The sequence below is a fragment of the Mesocricetus auratus genome, unplaced genomic scaffold, assembly GCF_017639785.1.
Source record: "Mesocricetus auratus isolate SY011 unplaced genomic scaffold, BCM_Maur_2.0 Super-Scaffold_100015, whole genome shotgun sequence".
NCBI classification, from domain to species: Eukaryota; Metazoa; Chordata; class Mammalia; order Rodentia; family Cricetidae; genus Mesocricetus; species Mesocricetus auratus.
In genome coordinates, this window is record NW_024429198.1 from 8,854,539 (window position 1) to 8,872,436 (window position 17,898).

The window sequence follows — 17,898 nt, forward strand, 5'->3', positions numbered from 1 at the left end:
CCTATAATCCTTCCTCCCTCTCTTCAGCAGAAGTCTCCAAGCTCAGCCTAATGCTTGACTGTGGGTCTCTGCAGCTGTTTCCACATATTTTTAAATATTTGTTTTTAGATAGTCAGAATTTTAATATATGTACTTATATAGGAAATTGGTTACTTTTCCATTATCCATTTTATTTTTTTTAAAAAAAAATCATTGTTTTTAGAAACAGAAGATGCCAAGTGTGGTGAGGATGGTAAGGTAGGCAAGAGGTATAGGAGATAGGATTAGAGTAGAACGCAATCTAAGCAGAGGGATGGGGTCGGCCACAGGAAGGAATTGGGGGTCTATTCTAAATGCCATGCAAATCTATCCATGGTCTCTACACAGGGCAGCATCACAATCTAAATCATGTTGACCAAAGATGACTGCTTGAACTGAGGAGAATGGTTGGGCACTACTGTTACAAGATGTTAGAAGAGGAGTGAAACACAAAGGTCGAGGAATATTTGAGGCCTTGTTTTTGATACTCAGAGACTGAGGGCCTCAGAAACATCTGGTGGAAAGTTCTAGGCTAAAGCTTGAGACAGAGAACCATACAGACAACTGGAGCAACTGTCGAAAAGGACATCCAGTGGTGGAAGGAAGTGCTGAGGACAGTGTCACTCAAGTGTCCCAGAGTGACAAGGACAAGAATGATGCTGGGGCAGAGTGAGGGCTAGATATGTATTTATAGAGAGCTTGTAGAAATTCATAGAGGGTCCAGAATGTTATCTTAAAAACCAAAGATGGACAGCACCCTCAACCCTAACACTAACAATAGGTTAGGAAATGGGAGAACTGATATCTTTCAAAAATAAATTCATTACTAGTTTTTAGCCTACTATTAAATTTATTTAATTTTGTAATTGACTTTTTAGGGTGACCATGTAAAGGAAATAAGTATGTATGTGTGTTTATGAATGAAGGGGCATCAAGAGAAAATTTTGAAGAGATTTGATATGTTAAGGTTTGTTATGAAAAATGTTTCCCACTTTTGTATTTTCAAAACTTGTGACACTGAAGGGGTTTAAAAATATTGGCTTAAAATTTAACTTAGTAGGAACACAATTTAAGTAAATCATCCAACTGTCAGATATATTTAAAGCTATGAATGCTCTAAGAAAAGATACAAGCAGTTTGCAATAATTTACAATGCTCAAAAATTCTATCTCAATGAATTGTTTTTATTTAAAAATACATACGTAACAAGGTATAACAAGCTATATTTTTATATTATTTACTACTTAGCAGTTCTTTAAATTAAATAGCCATTTGTTTATTGCTTGCTTTTCAAACTTACTTCAGAAGAAATGAATGAAGTTCACAATGGTCATTATATCATTGGGTTTCATGTTTAGCTTCAATGTATTTAGCATAGCCTTTTCATCCTCAGAAGGGCTCTACCATATTTAAAAAGCTATCTATTAGTTTTGACATTTCTGCCATGAACCTGCAATTATGAAAACATTTAGGCCAGAACACTGAACTTACTTTCTTCATTTTTTGAAAACAAATGATAAATATTTATAACACATAACTACTTCTCAAAAGGGAAGTCGTTGTTCTCATAGACTGTGAGAAATTTAACAGCTATCCATGAGCATGTTTTTCCCTCATGAAAAATGCCAATCTTAGGGTGTCCTGAAAGCCTTGTAATCTGCCACAGTTATCCATGGCATCTTTTCCTTTGTCTCAGCCTCCCAGCATAGTTTTAAGTTTTACAAATTATCATGTTTTTCTATCAAGCCTTGAAATAAATGAGAAGCAGTGAGGAAGTTTTAGTTGAAGTCAGCTTTAAATTTTAAAGAGAGGAGATAAACTACTTAGGAAATACCAAAATTTATATTGTCTTCCCTAATTGGGAGATTAAAAATTGATGGAAACCCTAAAATGCCTATATTGTTTAGGAGAGATGATTATAGACAAAGCTGTATTTTCTTGTTGTTGCTATTTTCTCTCCTCTAAAGTGATTTCAGTTTATATCAGTGATGCTTATTGTCCAGAAACATTAACTGTGATCATAGGAATAGGAAGGACGGCAGCCAGCCTCTACATGACTGTAGTGGATCATTTGACCTCCTCTCCTGGGACTTCACTGTGTTGTGATTAAATGATTTGTCTTGTAATGTGTCCTCAAGTGACAGAGATTTATTTGCTGGGAAAAAAGTTGTATTTACATGTATACAAAAAAAGACTTATTTTTATTGATGTGTATGACTGTTTGTTTGTGTGTGAGCACAGGAGCCTGGGTATCTAATGAGGTCAGAAGAGGGGATCAGATCCCCAGGAGCTGTAGTTGTAGGCAGTATAAACCATCTGATATGAGTATTAGGAACCAAGCTTGAGTCCTCTGTAAGAGCCACAAGTGCTGAGCCATCTCTCTAGCCCCCACACAGACATAATGCATGACACATATTTAGACATGTTTTCTCCTGTATGTATCAAAATACATTGTGATAAAGTTATAGTAGGAGATTGTTTTGTGATTGAAGAGTTAAAGATGGTGGCTGCATAAAAACTCAACAATTCAGGAATTATTTGTTCACCTAACAGTCTTATGTAGTTGTTTAGTATTTATGTCTAGACTAACCCTAGACTATGTATAGGCAAATTTTCTTAATACATGAAGGGTTTTGCCCTATAAGTAAAATCACGAACATACATTGATACACCAGAGTAATCTATGTACATTTCTAGACCTAAAATCTATATTTACACATCAATCCATATGTGCTGAGGGAAGGCTGGCAGTAAAAGCCTTTATAATGAACCAACAACCAACCCACCTGATGAGTACTTCCATTCACAGAGAATAATGCAGTGGGTAAAACTGGCATTTCCTTTAAAAACTAATATAAAAGTTTTTATCCTGAATTTCCAGGAGACATTTCTCTTCAAATCGAGAGCATATCGATCTATCAGAGAGGTACCTGGAGCTCATATTTGTTAACTTCTAGCATTAGCACTTTTAAATTGGACTTCACACTGACTTTCCAAGCACCCGCCTCCCCTTAGAATGAGCTCCAAGTGACAGAACAGTTGTGAAAAGTACCTAAAGTGTGTGTGCTGTGGCAGTGAAAGCAGCCTTTCATTTCCTTGATCAAGCATCTTACATTTACATGGGGAAATACTGGGCCCATGGAGCTCACACGGGGCTATCCTGATGGACCCAGCCCTCTTTAGTGTGTCATAGATCCTCCAGCAGATAGATAAAGCTTGGCTCTGGGTGGCCTGAGAATAGAGCAGACATCTGTGTGTTTTAGATATGAGATTTGACCAGAACAAAGGGGACTGGATGCTAGAGAACATTTACTTAGAGCTATGTATTCTTTTTTATGCAATGACATTCTCCACATAACATGCAGGATGACTCTTTAAAAGTATAGTTTGGGATTAGGTAGCTCTTCTATTCAAAGCTTCCAGATGGTTTCTCACCTCAATTAGATAAAATTCAGCCTTTACTCACAAACTCCACTGTGGCAAACCACCCTGCCTCCCAATTGACCCCTTCTACCTCCTCCTTCCTCTCTTACTTCCTCCCTTCCTCCCTTCCCCTTCTCTCTTTCTCTTCTCTCTTCCTCTCCCTCCTTTCTTTTCCGTCTCCCCCTTCCCAGTTCCTCTTTGCTTTCTCCAGATATGCAGACCTCTTAGACACTCTTGCAGCAGAGTAAGTCATCACTAGCATTAGACCCCTTCTTCTCTTTTGCAGGTATTCCCCCAGGATTCTACACGACTCATCCCTACATTTTTTTTTCAATTTTCAAATCTTTACTGCATAGATTTCCTACTAGGAAGGCTAAGTCTGGTTACACCATCTTAAACAATCTCGCCATTAATTTGATTCTTAGAATTTCTTCACCTGACCTATGGCATATTTATCTGTTGTTTATGCTTCTCTGTAAGCTACATGGAGGACCTCATGTTGCATTCCCCTTATGAATACAATGTGCATGGTGTGTGTGGCAGGTACCCTGATCCGAATATGTCCGTGGGCTCGCTGGCAAGAATCTCTGTGGAATGATTTACACCACAGCACTCTGATTTAGCCCCTTTTTCATTAATTCTACCGAGCCACTGGCTGACGGTTGGGAGCTGGTTCACTCCAGGATTTGCATACGATGCTAGAATCCCCAAGTTGTCAGTGGCCTAGGAGAGCAACGGGGCTTTCTTGCCACCTGATTTATATCTAAGGATCCAGCAAAGCACAGGCAAGATGGAGCTTGTTTACCGAGCGTTCATTTGGATTCTATCCTACTAATTTCCCCGGCATTTCAGACACATCACGAGACAGTTCTTGTTTTTATTTACATATGCGAGGGGGCAACTATTCATCTGAACGGAGCATAATTCTGCCTCTAAGTGTTACATGATAGGTCCTCCAGCACCTGAAAAGTGTGCTGGCTGTCAAGCTCAGTGGCTGCTTTATTTCTGGGTTTCACTTTTCAGTAGATCACCTTAAACCTTACAAAGAGCCCAGGTCAATCAGTTGCACCACCTTATATACCTCACTTAAACAGTGAACTCCTGTTGTATCTCCTCTTAATGCTTCTTTTCTTTCAACTTCTGTGTACTTGAGGTTTATACTATCGCTAGAACAATATTTATGCAGTGAGCAAGGACAGTTAAAGGTGCTATTTGGAACTGTTTTGCAGGAAAACACAGCTGTCTAATTGGAAAAAGGATTCCTTTTTTCTAAAGAGCAGGTGGATGTTTGGACAAAAAAAACCCCAATCCCCCTACAAAAAAATGGGCTTATGAAAGAGATGTCCCTGACATGCACTTACTTGACGGGATTCCTGGCAGCGTCAGGATCTTGAGCTGAGACAGAACCTATGGTTGTGTTTATCTGTGCGTCCTCTCGTATTTGTAGGATGTAGGCCAGTTTGCTGAAGACGGGAGGCTCATCCACATCGTCTACCACTATTCTCACCGTGGCTGAGTCTTTGAAGGGACCCAGGTAGAGAAATCGGGGCTCGACGTGGGGATTGGAGGCTTCCACCTTGAGGGTGTACACTTTCTTCTTTTCGAAATCCAAGAGCTTCAGAAGAAAATGATGCAACACACAAACCGTTTTAGTGCAAATCTCTGATAAATGAATGGGATCGGGCTGCTTAAGGAAATCACCACACATTATTGCAATGTTGGGCAGAGGCAGCAAAGGCAAGTTGAGATCAATGTTTTTCCCGCATGCTACAACATTAGTAGGGAAACTATTACATGGGTTGTGAAGAACCATGATGTAGCCATGAGAGAAGTATGGCCCGAATGTCTGCTGCTGCAGAAAGTGTGTACCCAGGCACTAATGCTATGCATATGGGCAGGAAGGGTTGCTTCAGTCTCCCTCTCCTATAAAATACCTTGGGTTTGAATAGAGGGCATTGCAAAGGGAGAGTGGCAGCATTTTGCCAAGGGTTCTCACATCTGGCTCTACCTGCTGGGCGTTTAATCTTATCAGTGTCTCTTGCCTACTAAACTTTCTCTGGTGGAGACTGAAACAAATCCCTGTACCCAGTTCCCTTCCTGCCCATATGCATAGCATTAGTGCCTGGGTACACACCTTCTGCAGCAGCAGACATTCGGGCTGCACTTCTCTCATGGCTACATCATGGTTCTTCACAACCCATGTAATAGTTTCCCTACTAATGTTGTAGCATGCGGGAAAAACATTGATCTCAACTTGACTTTGCTGCCTCTATTCAACATTGCAATAATGTGTGGTGATTTTTAAACAGCTTCAGTTGAGTCTGAATGGAGCCAGAATTGTGACCTACAGATTAGCACCGTGACTCTCTCTTGCCCATTAAGAATAAGTAAGTTATTTTTGCAGGAGTTAGTAAAACCTTTCCCCAATATCCTCACAAGGGCTAATTACTTGCCAAAGAAGGCAATGATCCCCATTGTCAAAGACCTTTAGGGAAAGATTTTGCTTTTGAAGACGTAGTGAACCCAAATGCATATTGCTGACATGTAGTTTCAGATGATATCATGACAAGGCTCGCTAGAAACACTATTAATCAAGACGCTGGCGAATGCGATTTAGTCAGCTAGGCAAAATTTCAGTTTGAATCTGATAAGGCACTGAGGAAATTAAAAAGGTTAATGCACAGTAATGGGCTTCCTAATCATATCAGGGTCTAAGACATCGGTCTGAGTGTCGCTTAAGCATGTTTTACTGTGCTTCCAGATATTCAGACATGTTCTTAAGAGGGAAATTTGTCTTGTTATTTACATCCACCATGCTTATGTTCAGCAGCAAGCCACAGTGGGCCAAGGGAGGGAGAAGCTATTGTACTATACATGACAAAAGAGAAATCAATGAGAATTAACGAAATCAATTCTTTTAGCCCCGAAGCACACAATTTGTTGGTTTTAACTGCAGCCACACTTTGGTTTAGGGCTCTGTGGTGCCAGCCAATTTTGCGAGGTCAACTAGCACACAAGCATGCTGGTGAGGAGAAGATTTGATGTTCTCGTGCTCCCGAAAGTAACTGAAGGTGTCATGTGACATTCCCTCATTGGCTTAAATGTGTGATCTCCACATAGGCTCTCTCTCTAATCCGGGTCATCTTGCTCCCTGCTTGCACTAAGCCCTTCCTCCAATGTGTGTTTCATAGTTTGCATGCGCACATTCATTTAGTGGTTTCTTCACTTCCTTGTTGGTTTTCTCCTGGCCTGTAGGTTTTAGGACAACAGAGATCTTCTGTTGTAAGGGCATTGTCTATTTTATTGTTTATATCATTTATTTAATCATTTCTATGCATTCCACTTGTTCCTATTGTTTACTTAGAGGATTTTTTTGTAGAAATTTATTGGAAGTGATAGAAGTAATGAATACATAAAATTACTTTTGACGACTAAAAGTCAACCCAAGAGATCTCAGTGCAGTTAGAATCAGCGTTTTTAAAGAGGGAGTCAAAGAAGCACCTGAAGAAATGTTTGTAGGAGACCGTCATTGTCCTTGGGAAGCAGAGGGAAGCACTCTTATTGGTAATACATTAAGAGTATTATCTTGTTCGATAGCTGTGTTATTTGTAGAGGCACCGATAAACAGCCTATTCCTTCCCCTGCTAAACAATAGTATTTGGAGTTGAATAAATCTAATATGGAGTTGTGTTTACATCTCCTTAACTCTCCTTTTCTATGGGTGCATGCTTCTGTGTGTGTGTGTGTGTGTGTGTGTGTGTGTGTGTGTGTGTGTGTGTATGTGTATGCACATGCACTCTGCATATTTGTGTGTGGAGGCCAGAGGTCAGAGGTCAACATCATGTTTTCTGTCTCTCTGACTCTTATTTCAGCCACACTGCCTGACCAGGGAGCCTCCAAGTTCTGTCTTTCTCCAATGCTCTTCCAGACCTGAGTTGCCACCATGTGCCATGATGTACAGACTTGGGGACCTGGACTTGTACAAGTACTTTATGTATAGAGCCATCTCCTTTGTCCTGGGAGCTGTAATAAATACACACATCAATGCCATTACCTTTTTGACAGTTATAATTCCTTCCTGGGTTTCCTGGTCGGTGATGACGTCAAACATATCTTGGCCCTCACCATCCGTGATGCTGTACTCGATCTCTGCATTTTCTCCCACGTCAGCATCACTGGCTTTGATCCTGCCAATCGGTGTACCCGGTGGAGAGGACTCGGGAGTCTTAAACTGGTACGTACCTGTTAATCACCAAACAGACAAGTGAATCAGAGGCTAGGAGATACTCTACCCCAATAAGCAGTCTACTCTTACCATTAGGGGTACATTAAAGATCTCCAGTGGAGTCCTAACTGTAACTAGTACTAAATCCTAACAAAAGGGTTTAGTGCAGGTTAAGTACTCTCTTTTTTCTGCATTTATTTAATATATACATATCTTTGATAGTTTAACATATAAACTGCGAACAATAATAGACTATCTGCAATAGCCTATTTCTTATTAAGAAAACAGAGCTCATATAATGATATGTAGCAATAAAAGTATTTAAAATAATATTTTTGGCTGTGCTTGGTAATAAGTGAAGCAGAAGAAAGACCAATCATGGCTGAGGGGAGATGCCTTGAAGACCTCACTGTGGGTGGAGGAAGATTTATGCTTTCTTCAAATTAATTAATTGTGCCCTATCCTCCTTATGTCTTTACTATCATGATAATCAGACACCTCCTTCTGTTTCATATCTCTCTGCTTGCAAGCGGGGTGTTTTTTTTTTGTTCTGTAAACAAGCTCCCAAGTTCATGCTGTCATTTCGAGACTAACAGGGAAAGGAGGGTTTCAAAAGCCCCACGAAGGTAATAGAGCAGAAAGAATAGAAAACCTAACCTGGACGGACTTGAAGCCAATTATTATGTGTTCTTAACAGGACTTCTTCCTGACCTTGCTAATACAAGCTGAAGGTGGAAGCAAATTACGGCAATTTGGAAAAAATACTCAAGTAGCCATGATTTGACTAATAATCTGAGCAGTTTGGGGTATGGAGAAGTACACTGAGCAATGGGGTTCTCCACTCTTTTCCTTTGACTAACTCATTCTTTCATTCTTAATTTCATTACAGCAATTTTCTTTATGTAATATATATATAAATATACCTAATATTTATATATTGTGTTTATATAACAATATGTAAACATGTATAATCCTGGTTTTGAGACAGTCTCACTGTGTAGATCAGGCTGACCTTGAATTCATAGAAATCTGCTTGCCTCTTCCTGATCATAAGTGTGTACCACCACACCTGTCAGCATTCTTTTATTTTTACTTCTAATCTAAAACCGTACTTTGTAGATGTTGCTCTTTTTAAATACCCTCATATTGCAAAACTAGTTTAAAGATAGCATGTGAGTTTGAGCTTTGATTGGACAATTTTGTAGACCAGCATATACTTAGAATGTGTGTGTGTGTGTGTGTGTGTGTCTATGTAGAAACAAAAATTGTCTTAGCATTGATGGTAAGTGGTGAACATAGCTGCCTTCTGAAATTTATTCTATCTTTTATAATTTGCCATTTATTCATACATGATTTTGGAACAACAACAACAACAACAAAACCTCCATCAGACTATGGTACCATTAAAGTATATGTAGGTCTTCAATGATGCAAATTCCCTGAATATTGGGCTCCTGTTTGGTAAAATAACAAAATATGTTAAGTATTTCTCTAGATTGTTCTGCATTCTCTTTTTCCTTGCTTTGGCACATGGCCTGGTAGCAGGTAACAGACAATGTAAGGAAAGAGCAGGGCAAGTGACAAATCCCCACAGAGCCAAGTGCCAGACACCCTTGGGTTATCCTCCCCAGGGCAAAGCACTGGTGAGCATGCTATTTTCATTTTAGGACTTGTGGAGAAGTTTTAGGGTCATAAAACTTTTCTTCTGCCTATATTATACATTATTAGCTATTCTGTTTTTGTCATTTAGCCAGCTGATTATATACTTGGGGAATAAAAAGATGAAACTGTGTCCTACTGATCATTTGGATCCCCATTCTAAAGGAAGCCTGTATTAGCTGGCTATCTTTAAAAAATGCCACAGTAGAGTAAGTGGGTTTTCTTCTCCCTCCCTCTCTTCTCCTACCTCCCGTTTCTTCTCTCCTTCCCTCCTGCTCTCCTCTCATTCCTTCCTTTCTACTTCTTTTAAAAAGGTTTGTTTATTATTATTATTATTATTTTTCTGTGTGACTGTTTGCTATGTGTGTACAGATGGTCCCAGAGGCCAGAAGAGGGCATTGTATCCCTTGGAGCTTAGGGCATCCTGAGTCTCCACTTGGACCTGAATCCTCTGGAAGAGCACCGAGTATTCTAAACCAATTGCTGAGTCATTCTCTTGAATTCTCGTCTTTTTGCAAAACAGGGTCTTCCTAGGCTGGTTTGAACTCTTTATGGAACAGTAGCCTGGAATCTGCCACAGCTGTCCTAGTGTCAGGATAGTATGTGTAAGGCACCATATCCAGCTACATTGTTTTGCTTAACAATTCAGATAACTTTTTCAGGGGAGCATGGTCACAAATGCAACTGTTTTTGAAGGGAAAACTGCATCACAACCAGTTCCCCCTGGGTGGCTGGATGTGAAAGTCTAGTGTGATGCTTGACAGAAAGGCAGTGTTCATGGGTCTTGTGTTTTCTTCTCACTTGGTAATGACAGTTAATGATATCTGAGTTGATTTTCAGTATCTCAATTAACCATCCTGTAAAAAACTCTTTATGACTACAAATGGATTAAGCACATAGCAACTTCTCCAGCTGTATTTTTAGAACTAGGAAAATGATAAATCCTTCCTTGCAGAGCTCTGTGAACATTTAACAGAGATTACATGCCTGATTTAGTTCATAAAAACATAAAGTCAACTTTTTCCTAACAAACAGTAGCATACTTGTATACATATCCTTTGCTCAAGCAAATTTATGTCTATGGTAGTCATTTTAATAAGGGAAGAGAAAGCAATGATGTTGCTTTTACAACAGCAGCCATATCAGGAATCACTCAGCTAATTACCAATGGCAGAGCATAAGCATTCACACTTCCTGAGCATAAGTGGTGTTTTCAACTCATTTAAATAATTTTAATAAAAGTGCCAATTCTTCCTAAGTCCAGTGATTTTGACAGCAGTGCCAGCAATGGAAATATTCTTAAAGTCAAAATTTTACAAAAGCATATTGGAGAAATCTGTTCAATCAAATGTCCCTACTCTGGGGGAAACGGGGCGGGTTGTCATTGACATCTGTCAGCGTGATGTTCACGGTGGTGGTCCCCGACAGTCCTCCCATCTGGCCACCCATGTCCTTGGCTTGAATCACCACTTGGTACTGTTCTCTGTTTTCTCGATCCATGTTGAGCAACGCTGTCTTGATAATACCTATGGATGTGAAATTGAGATTCAGAAGTGGAAGGGGATGCATTAACAGTATTTTATGGAATCATTTATTTATGCAAACAAATGTAGACTGTCACCCACAATATGCAAAACACTATGCAGATGTCACTGTGATATAAAGATGATTATATGCAGCCTTTCTACTGAAGGAAATTGCAATCACACAGGGGGAGAGATACTCATTAAAAAGCCTGTAATACAAGGAGAATGAAAACAAGTACAAGTGGAAGCCTGAGCAAAAGAGACGGTGAGTAGTACAATATAAATGTCGTAGGATGACATTGGAAAGCACAACCGGTTTATGGCATGAGAGGACATACTACACTTGATGCTAGATAAAAAGCTTTGGGGTGTACTCTGAGAGGATAGTTTAGAAAGCCATATGCCTGAGCTGACACCAGAGTTTCACATTATCAACTTGGCTAATTGCTCCTCAAGAGTACCTACTGTAATGACTGTGCCGTGGGTCATATAAGCCACAAAACTATGGGCTAAGGAAAATGGCCGGAGGTTCCTCCTGATTATGATCTTGTGTGATCCTGGAGAATTTGGGATTTCTTACAGGGGATGAGAACTGCATCCCAGCAATCCCTACAGCAACCAACATTTTAAAGATAGATAGGTTAAAGTTGCCTCTACTGTTAGGCAGTTAGATAATGACTTGAAAGAATTTCTCAAAGTTTGCCTAATCTCTGTAGAGTGTTTATTCTTAAATTAACTTTCCTTTAAAAATCACTGGAGTAGGCTTTGTAACCCTCTCCGGTCTCACATTCTCATGCTTAACCACTAATGAAGCCGAAAATATCTTTTCTTCCTTTTTAACAAGAATGCCTCAGACAACAGGTCAATTTTATTCCCAGAGTCTTGGCGTCAGGGAGCAGTGGCTTTCTCTTCTCCAAATAATGGTTCTTCTCTATTTAAACACAGGAAATCACCTTAGCCTTTTGTCCTTTAAGTAGGGTAATTCTAATTCTTCCTTCTCATTGTTTTTTAACTCAACATTTTCTCTCTCCTTGGGATTCTTTCCAGGTTCATTCACCTTTTAACACATAGATCTCTAGCTGGATATAGTAACCCAGAAAAGCTCTGGCTTAAAATAAAGAGTGTTTAAAAAAATAATATATGAAAGGAACTTGATTCAAAATACATATAGAATCTCCTGTATAATACAAATGCTTTATACTGAAAAATAAACCACCCGATAGCACTTTGGACAGAGACAGCTTTTGTATTCTGCATTATGTGACACACTTGTGCTCCATATTGTGGAGAGGCCTCCGGCACCTCCGAGCTATTTATAGCTCAGCAAGCATGCACTGTCAATGCTTGGTTTGTTCTGAGTTAACCCTCTGGAAGCCCAGATGCCCCTGGAGAATAAGGCTGATATCAACTAACTTGACTGAGCATTCCAAGAAGTGCTCGAGCCCCAAACATCCACAAAAACGAGGGGAGGCTGTAAGAGATGATAATGAGAGAAACTCAGGCATGGCAGTTCTCAGAAACATGTCTGGCCATCTGACCAGAGGGCAGGCTGAGCTCCAGAATGACTGCTTTCTTTGTAATCTACTGATGGGAGATGAGATGGAAGACAGCTTTTTTTTTTTTTTTTTTTTTGGATGTTAATCTGCTGTCTTCTCAGATTGCCAGCTCTCAGAATAAAGTGGTTTTAAAGATTTAGTTCCTGTCTCTTCTCATTGGCATCTGTGACAGGCAGCAGTGAGTCCAGCATCCCACTTAGACTCTGTAGGGCAAATTCAGAAAAATAAGATGCCGTAAAAAAGATTCCATAAGGCAAGCTGATTTGTTGGGCCAGGGATGTGTTGGACAGGATGGGCTAGACCATGACATCAGGATGAGACAAAAATCTCAGTGGCGTGACAGATCTATGGTTCAATTCTGACTCATGCTCTGAACAGGCAGGCAGGGACCTCTGTTCCCAGGAACGTTCCGGCATCTGGGCTGAGGCCCTGTCTGAACAAGGGTTTCCATGATCACTGTGACCAGGGGAAGGGAATGTGCCAGATCGTGTACAACTCTGGTTGGAAGTGACTTATCTTGCTGCCACATTTTATTTGTGCAAATATGTCCCGTGGCTATACCTAGCTTTGGAGCAGAACAGAGAGATGTGGCACCATCAAGTAATTAGAAAAGAGAAAAGAGAAGCCAGGATTTCTGTGAATAGGGCTAGCCACTCTCAGAAAGGATCACTCCTTCAGCTTCATGCCAAACTGGATGGAAAAAGAAAGGAATGATTCCCATCCTGTATGTGTGTTGTAAAAGACTCATTGTCAATTTCTTTATTAAAATTATCTGGATGTCATGCTTACAAATAAATTGTTAGAGTTTGGCAGAGGGACACAAGGAAAATCCAATCATGCTAATTGTTTTTTATTAAACAATATGCTAGGTCAGCTGAACACGTCAGTTAAAATTACAGAATGTAGACTAGGAGATGAAGAAAGTATTCCGACCTGTTTCCGACTCCACTGAAAAGTAGGGCTGTCCCTGTAGGATGCTATAGACAACTTTAGCACTGTTCCCATACGTTGGGTCATCAGCGTCAGTTGCAGTGACTTGGACTACAAACGTTCCTGCAAAGACAGAAACGTAACTGAAAACAAACAAAGGTTCATTATGTTGCTTGGCTCATGTGCATATGAAGAAACATGATCTTAATTAGTTTAAAAATTAAATTACATTTTGGTGTATGTGTATATTTGTGTGCATGTGATGGCTCACACATGCCACTGTGCATGAATAGAGGTCAGGGGACAACTTGTAGAAATCATTTCTTTCCATTGTGTGAATCCTGAAGATCAAATTTAGGTCACCAGTCCTGGAAGCAAATATCTTTGCACTAAGCTATCTTGTATGCTGGTTAGTTTTTTTTTTTTTTTTGTCAACTTGACCCAAACAAGAATTCCCCAGCAGCTGGAACCTCAATTTAATTGCCTCTGTTGGATTGACCTGTATGCATGTATCTGGAGCATATTCCACTGATGGTTGATACAGAAGGGCATAGCCCACTGTCGGCTGTGTTACCCCTGGGGTCTTAAGAGGTTCTGGATTTGTGTGAGTAAACAAGACCATACAAGGCAAGCTAGTGAGTATCATTCCTCCATGGTCTCTGCTTCAGTTCCTGTCTACAGGTTCCCATCTTGATTGATTTCCTTTGATGATAGACTGTAACCTGAAAGTCATAGTCTTTTATCACAGCACTACAAAGTCAACTAGAATACCAGCTTCCATGACAAAAGAGTTGAGAATCACAGTATAATATATGTTGTTAGGAAGCCATTGATCCTTCACTTGAAAGGGATCAGATTCACATCAATGAATAGAGTATGGAGTAGGTTAAAGAGAAGGGCAGCCTTGGGTAGAGGTGAGTCCTATCCCTCTCCCGTGATAGGATGTGACTGGACTCTTGCTTCAAGGGTTCTTTCAAGTTACTTAGGACTAAGGTAGGTACCTAGAAACAATCAGCCTCTTGAATTGTGGGTGGCCACTTTGTAATTTTGCTGAAATTCTGTGTCCCAGATGCCCTTTCTCTTGGCCTGCAATGTGGCACATGAAGCCACAATTGTAGCAGCTATTGTGATGTTAGATGTGCCAGCCAGGGGACGGAGCTGAGTAGGACAGAAAAAACCACCAAGAAGCCAGGATCCAGATCAAATTTTTCCAAAACTCACTTTGCTTTAAATACCATGACCAGCAGTTATCTTCATTGTTTAAACTAGTTTGAGTCAAGTTTCCTATTATGGACTGTTCAAATATTTGATAATTCTAAGAGGCTGAAAGGTTTTGAACCTTTAAGGGAGTAGTTTAGACCAGATAAAGAATTAGTTAGGGCTGGGGATAAAGTACATGTAGGAAGTTCCAGGTTCAAACCCCACCTCGAAATAAACCAGGTGTAGTGACACACCTGTAATCTCATCCCCCACTGAGGTATAGTTTGGAGGATCAGAAGTTCAAGGTCATCCTATGCTATAATGTGAGTTCAAGGTCAACCTGGGCTACAAGTTTCAAAAAACCAAACCAAACATTAGTTGACTGGGACAAGACACTGTAAACAATGATAGTATAATTTCAAATTAAGATTAAAAGTACAAAGGTAGCTATAGTATTTTAGGCTGTCATTCTTACTTTGTGGGCCCATACCCAAGAACTTTGGAAGTATTCCTACCGTGCCTTAAGGCCATACTAATTTCATGTGTGTGTTTGCATGTCCGTTACATGGGTGAGAAGTTCCAAAAAGACCTTTTGCCTTTTGATATTCCTATCAGACAGGCAGTGGTGGTTCTGTCTTTGAGAAGGGCAGGGAAGTTCCATGCAGAGAATAAAAGAATTTTAAAATTGCTTTTGTAATACCTAACCATTTCATTTATTAAACAAATAGAGTGCACCGTGCTAGGGTTGGATGTCCTGGCTCTCCCTGTACCCTGCGGAGACATGAGACACAATACACACCCTTGCAATTTGGCAGGTTAAGTGGTCAGAGTGAGATCCTCCTGAGACTTTAGAGAGAGAGCTAATGGAAGTCAACAAACACCCAAATTCTTATTTGCATTAATATAAGTTCTGCTTGCCTTTGGAATGTGATTATCTGGTGTACTAAGCACCCATTAGGAGCAGCTACTGAAGGAGAGGCTCTACTCCTGTTTTCTTATTTAATCCTCATGATTATCCTTCGGGAGATGACATTTATTATTTATTTTTGTAGATGTGGAATTGGACGATCAAAGACATCAAGATCAGATAAATCAAGTATTTTGCCCAAGGCTGCCCTGCTGGCTATTAGTGGAGACAGTTTCTAATTTGATACTGAAGTTCACTTTAACCCTTTTCCCATTACCTTTATGTGCAGTTTTTCAAGACTCCTTTGTCTATGCCAATAGTAATTCTCTAGATATGTATTTTGGGCTTTCTCCCAAATACTTGTAATGTATATTTAATTTTTTCCTGGCTTTAAAATTGAGTGACACTCTCTACGAGCAGTGCAGGGCATTACATTCATGCAGGTGATGCCAGTGACAATTTTACCACCTGCAAGAAAAATATCCTCCAATCCATCCAAGAAAAAAAAAGGTTCTTTAAAAATAATTCCAACTGCTTTCTTTGCTTTGATGATGGCTTCAGATTTTTCTAACAGAACAAAGTGGCTTCGAATAATGTGACAATTTGTTCCTCAGGGGAAAGAAATGATGCTTTACAATCACTTCTCTGGACTGAATATTTTTCAAATTTTGGACCTCTGACCTTTGAACTTTAGATGCATCTCATATGCAACTAGAGAAAATTTATTCTGTAATTTTCACCTTTGTGAGGTTGGCAGAGTGAAAATAAAAACAACCTTTTCCCTTAGTGGTTTGGAGTGTGTCACTGTGTCCTATGAAGTATATTAAAGCTTCTAAGAGTGATAGCAATAGAACTTACTCCTTTCTTTAAATCCTTTTTACTTCCTTCTAGCTTAAACAAATTAAGTCCACACAACTTAAACTTAAACTTGACAGTGAAGTAGTGTATGCAATATTAATCCTCTGTGTTAAAGCTCATGGACATTTTTATTATCTGCATATTGTTTGTAGATTTGAAAAAAAAAGCTTTCTTGGAGTCTTTCTCCCAAATTCATAGTTACTCAATGCAACTACCAGTGTTATTATTTTTTATTAAACAGATTTCTTATTATTGTGTGTATGTGTGCAGTCCATTCTCTCCTTCCTCTTTCATGTGGGTCTGGTATTGAACTCAGGGCATCAGGCTTTTGAGGTAAGTGCCTTTACCTGCTGAGTCATCCTTCTGACTCTGGTCAGCATCTTTGAGACTGGAGTGGAAATCCAGGCTTCAATTTTTAACTGGGAAGATTGTCTCCTGCCCCAGAGTAAATGTGATGTTGGCTGAGAGCAATAGATAAGGCTGCTGTCTATCAGTCCAAGAAACTGGGAGACAAAGCAGATGAGGTGGCCTCCCTTGCTCCCTCCCAGCCTCTCCCTGCTGCTGTTATACCCTTATCATTATAGGAAATGCCCTTTTCTTATAGTAGTCAAAGACTAGGGTGACATTAGACAATGGGGGTGCACTTATGAAAAGGACATATGGTAGTTTGGGGATTTGGCTTCTAAATTCTTCCCTTGGTAGGTGTGGAGACCTCACTCTGTCCAACTTGCATCTCACTCACCAACATCAGCCATCTCGGGGACTGTGGCTGTATAAACATCCTTGGTGAATATTGGCTCATTGTCATTGATGTCATGGATCTTGATGATGAATTCAGACTCGGGCTCTACGGGTCTCCCCGTCCTTCTGTTGACAGCTTGAGCTCGAAGGATGTAGACAGGTTTTTCTTCCCTGTCCAGCCTCTTGGTGGCCTGTATGTCGCCTGTGTTTTCATTGATAATGAAGAGATCTCCTGCCCCATCTCCTGAAAGGATATATTTAAGTGATCCATCTCCTCTATCCTGGTCTGAATGTAACTAGTGTAGGGAAAAAAAATTAAAGAAAATAAAAGTCAAGCACGTGATCCTAAACTGTTTTGTTTTTACCATGCAGCTTATCTTAACTGTTTGTTATTTGATATTAACAGCTTCTGAAGGCAGGTAGAGCTGTATGCTGTTTTTTTTTAACTACTTAAAATTACTTACATAACCCTCCAATAGAAAATATCATCCATTAATGCACACATTTCTTAATCATAGAATTTTCTAGAATGAAATGGAAAATTTGCCAATCTTTCTTATTTTAAAGAAGAGAAAACTAAGGACAGACACAATTTTAAGATCCCATGGTCACATAAGTTAGACTGGACAAATCTTTTCACTCAGGATGGCAGACCCTGAGAGTGGACTCTCCTAGTCACAGTGTGTGCACAGTCATTCTCCAAGCGCTCCACTGTTAAAGAGGACGGTGGTGTTTGCATCAGAGACACATGGGGATAGTCTGCCATTATGTGAATTATGGAGAAGTCATTCCTGTAGCCTAACCCAAAGATCCCCTTTCAGAACTGGGTTCCTAAATTCTTTTTCCCTCTACCCA

General features: G+C 39.9%; 1 protein-coding gene across 3 annotated transcripts in view; it reads right to left on the reverse strand.

Annotated features, from left to right (window-relative positions):
- Cdh6 (cadherin 6) overlaps window positions 1-17,898 on the reverse strand; it is a 134,503-nt gene that overhangs the window by 17,401 nt on the left and 99,204 nt on the right. For all 3 annotated transcript variants that reach the window (XM_005078022.4, XM_013119064.3, XM_013119065.3), the window contains exons 3-7: window positions 17,045-17,339; window positions 13,341-13,460; window positions 10,684-10,851; window positions 7,496-7,683; window positions 4,803-5,056 (exon numbers count right to left, since the gene is read on the reverse strand). In XM_005078022.4, coding sequence (XP_005078079.1) covers window positions 4,803-5,056; window positions 7,496-7,683; window positions 10,684-10,851; window positions 13,341-13,460; window positions 17,045-17,339 — 1,025 coding nt within the window. The remainder of the gene's footprint in view (window positions 1-4,802; window positions 5,057-7,495; window positions 7,684-10,683; window positions 10,852-13,340; window positions 13,461-17,044; window positions 17,340-17,898) is intronic.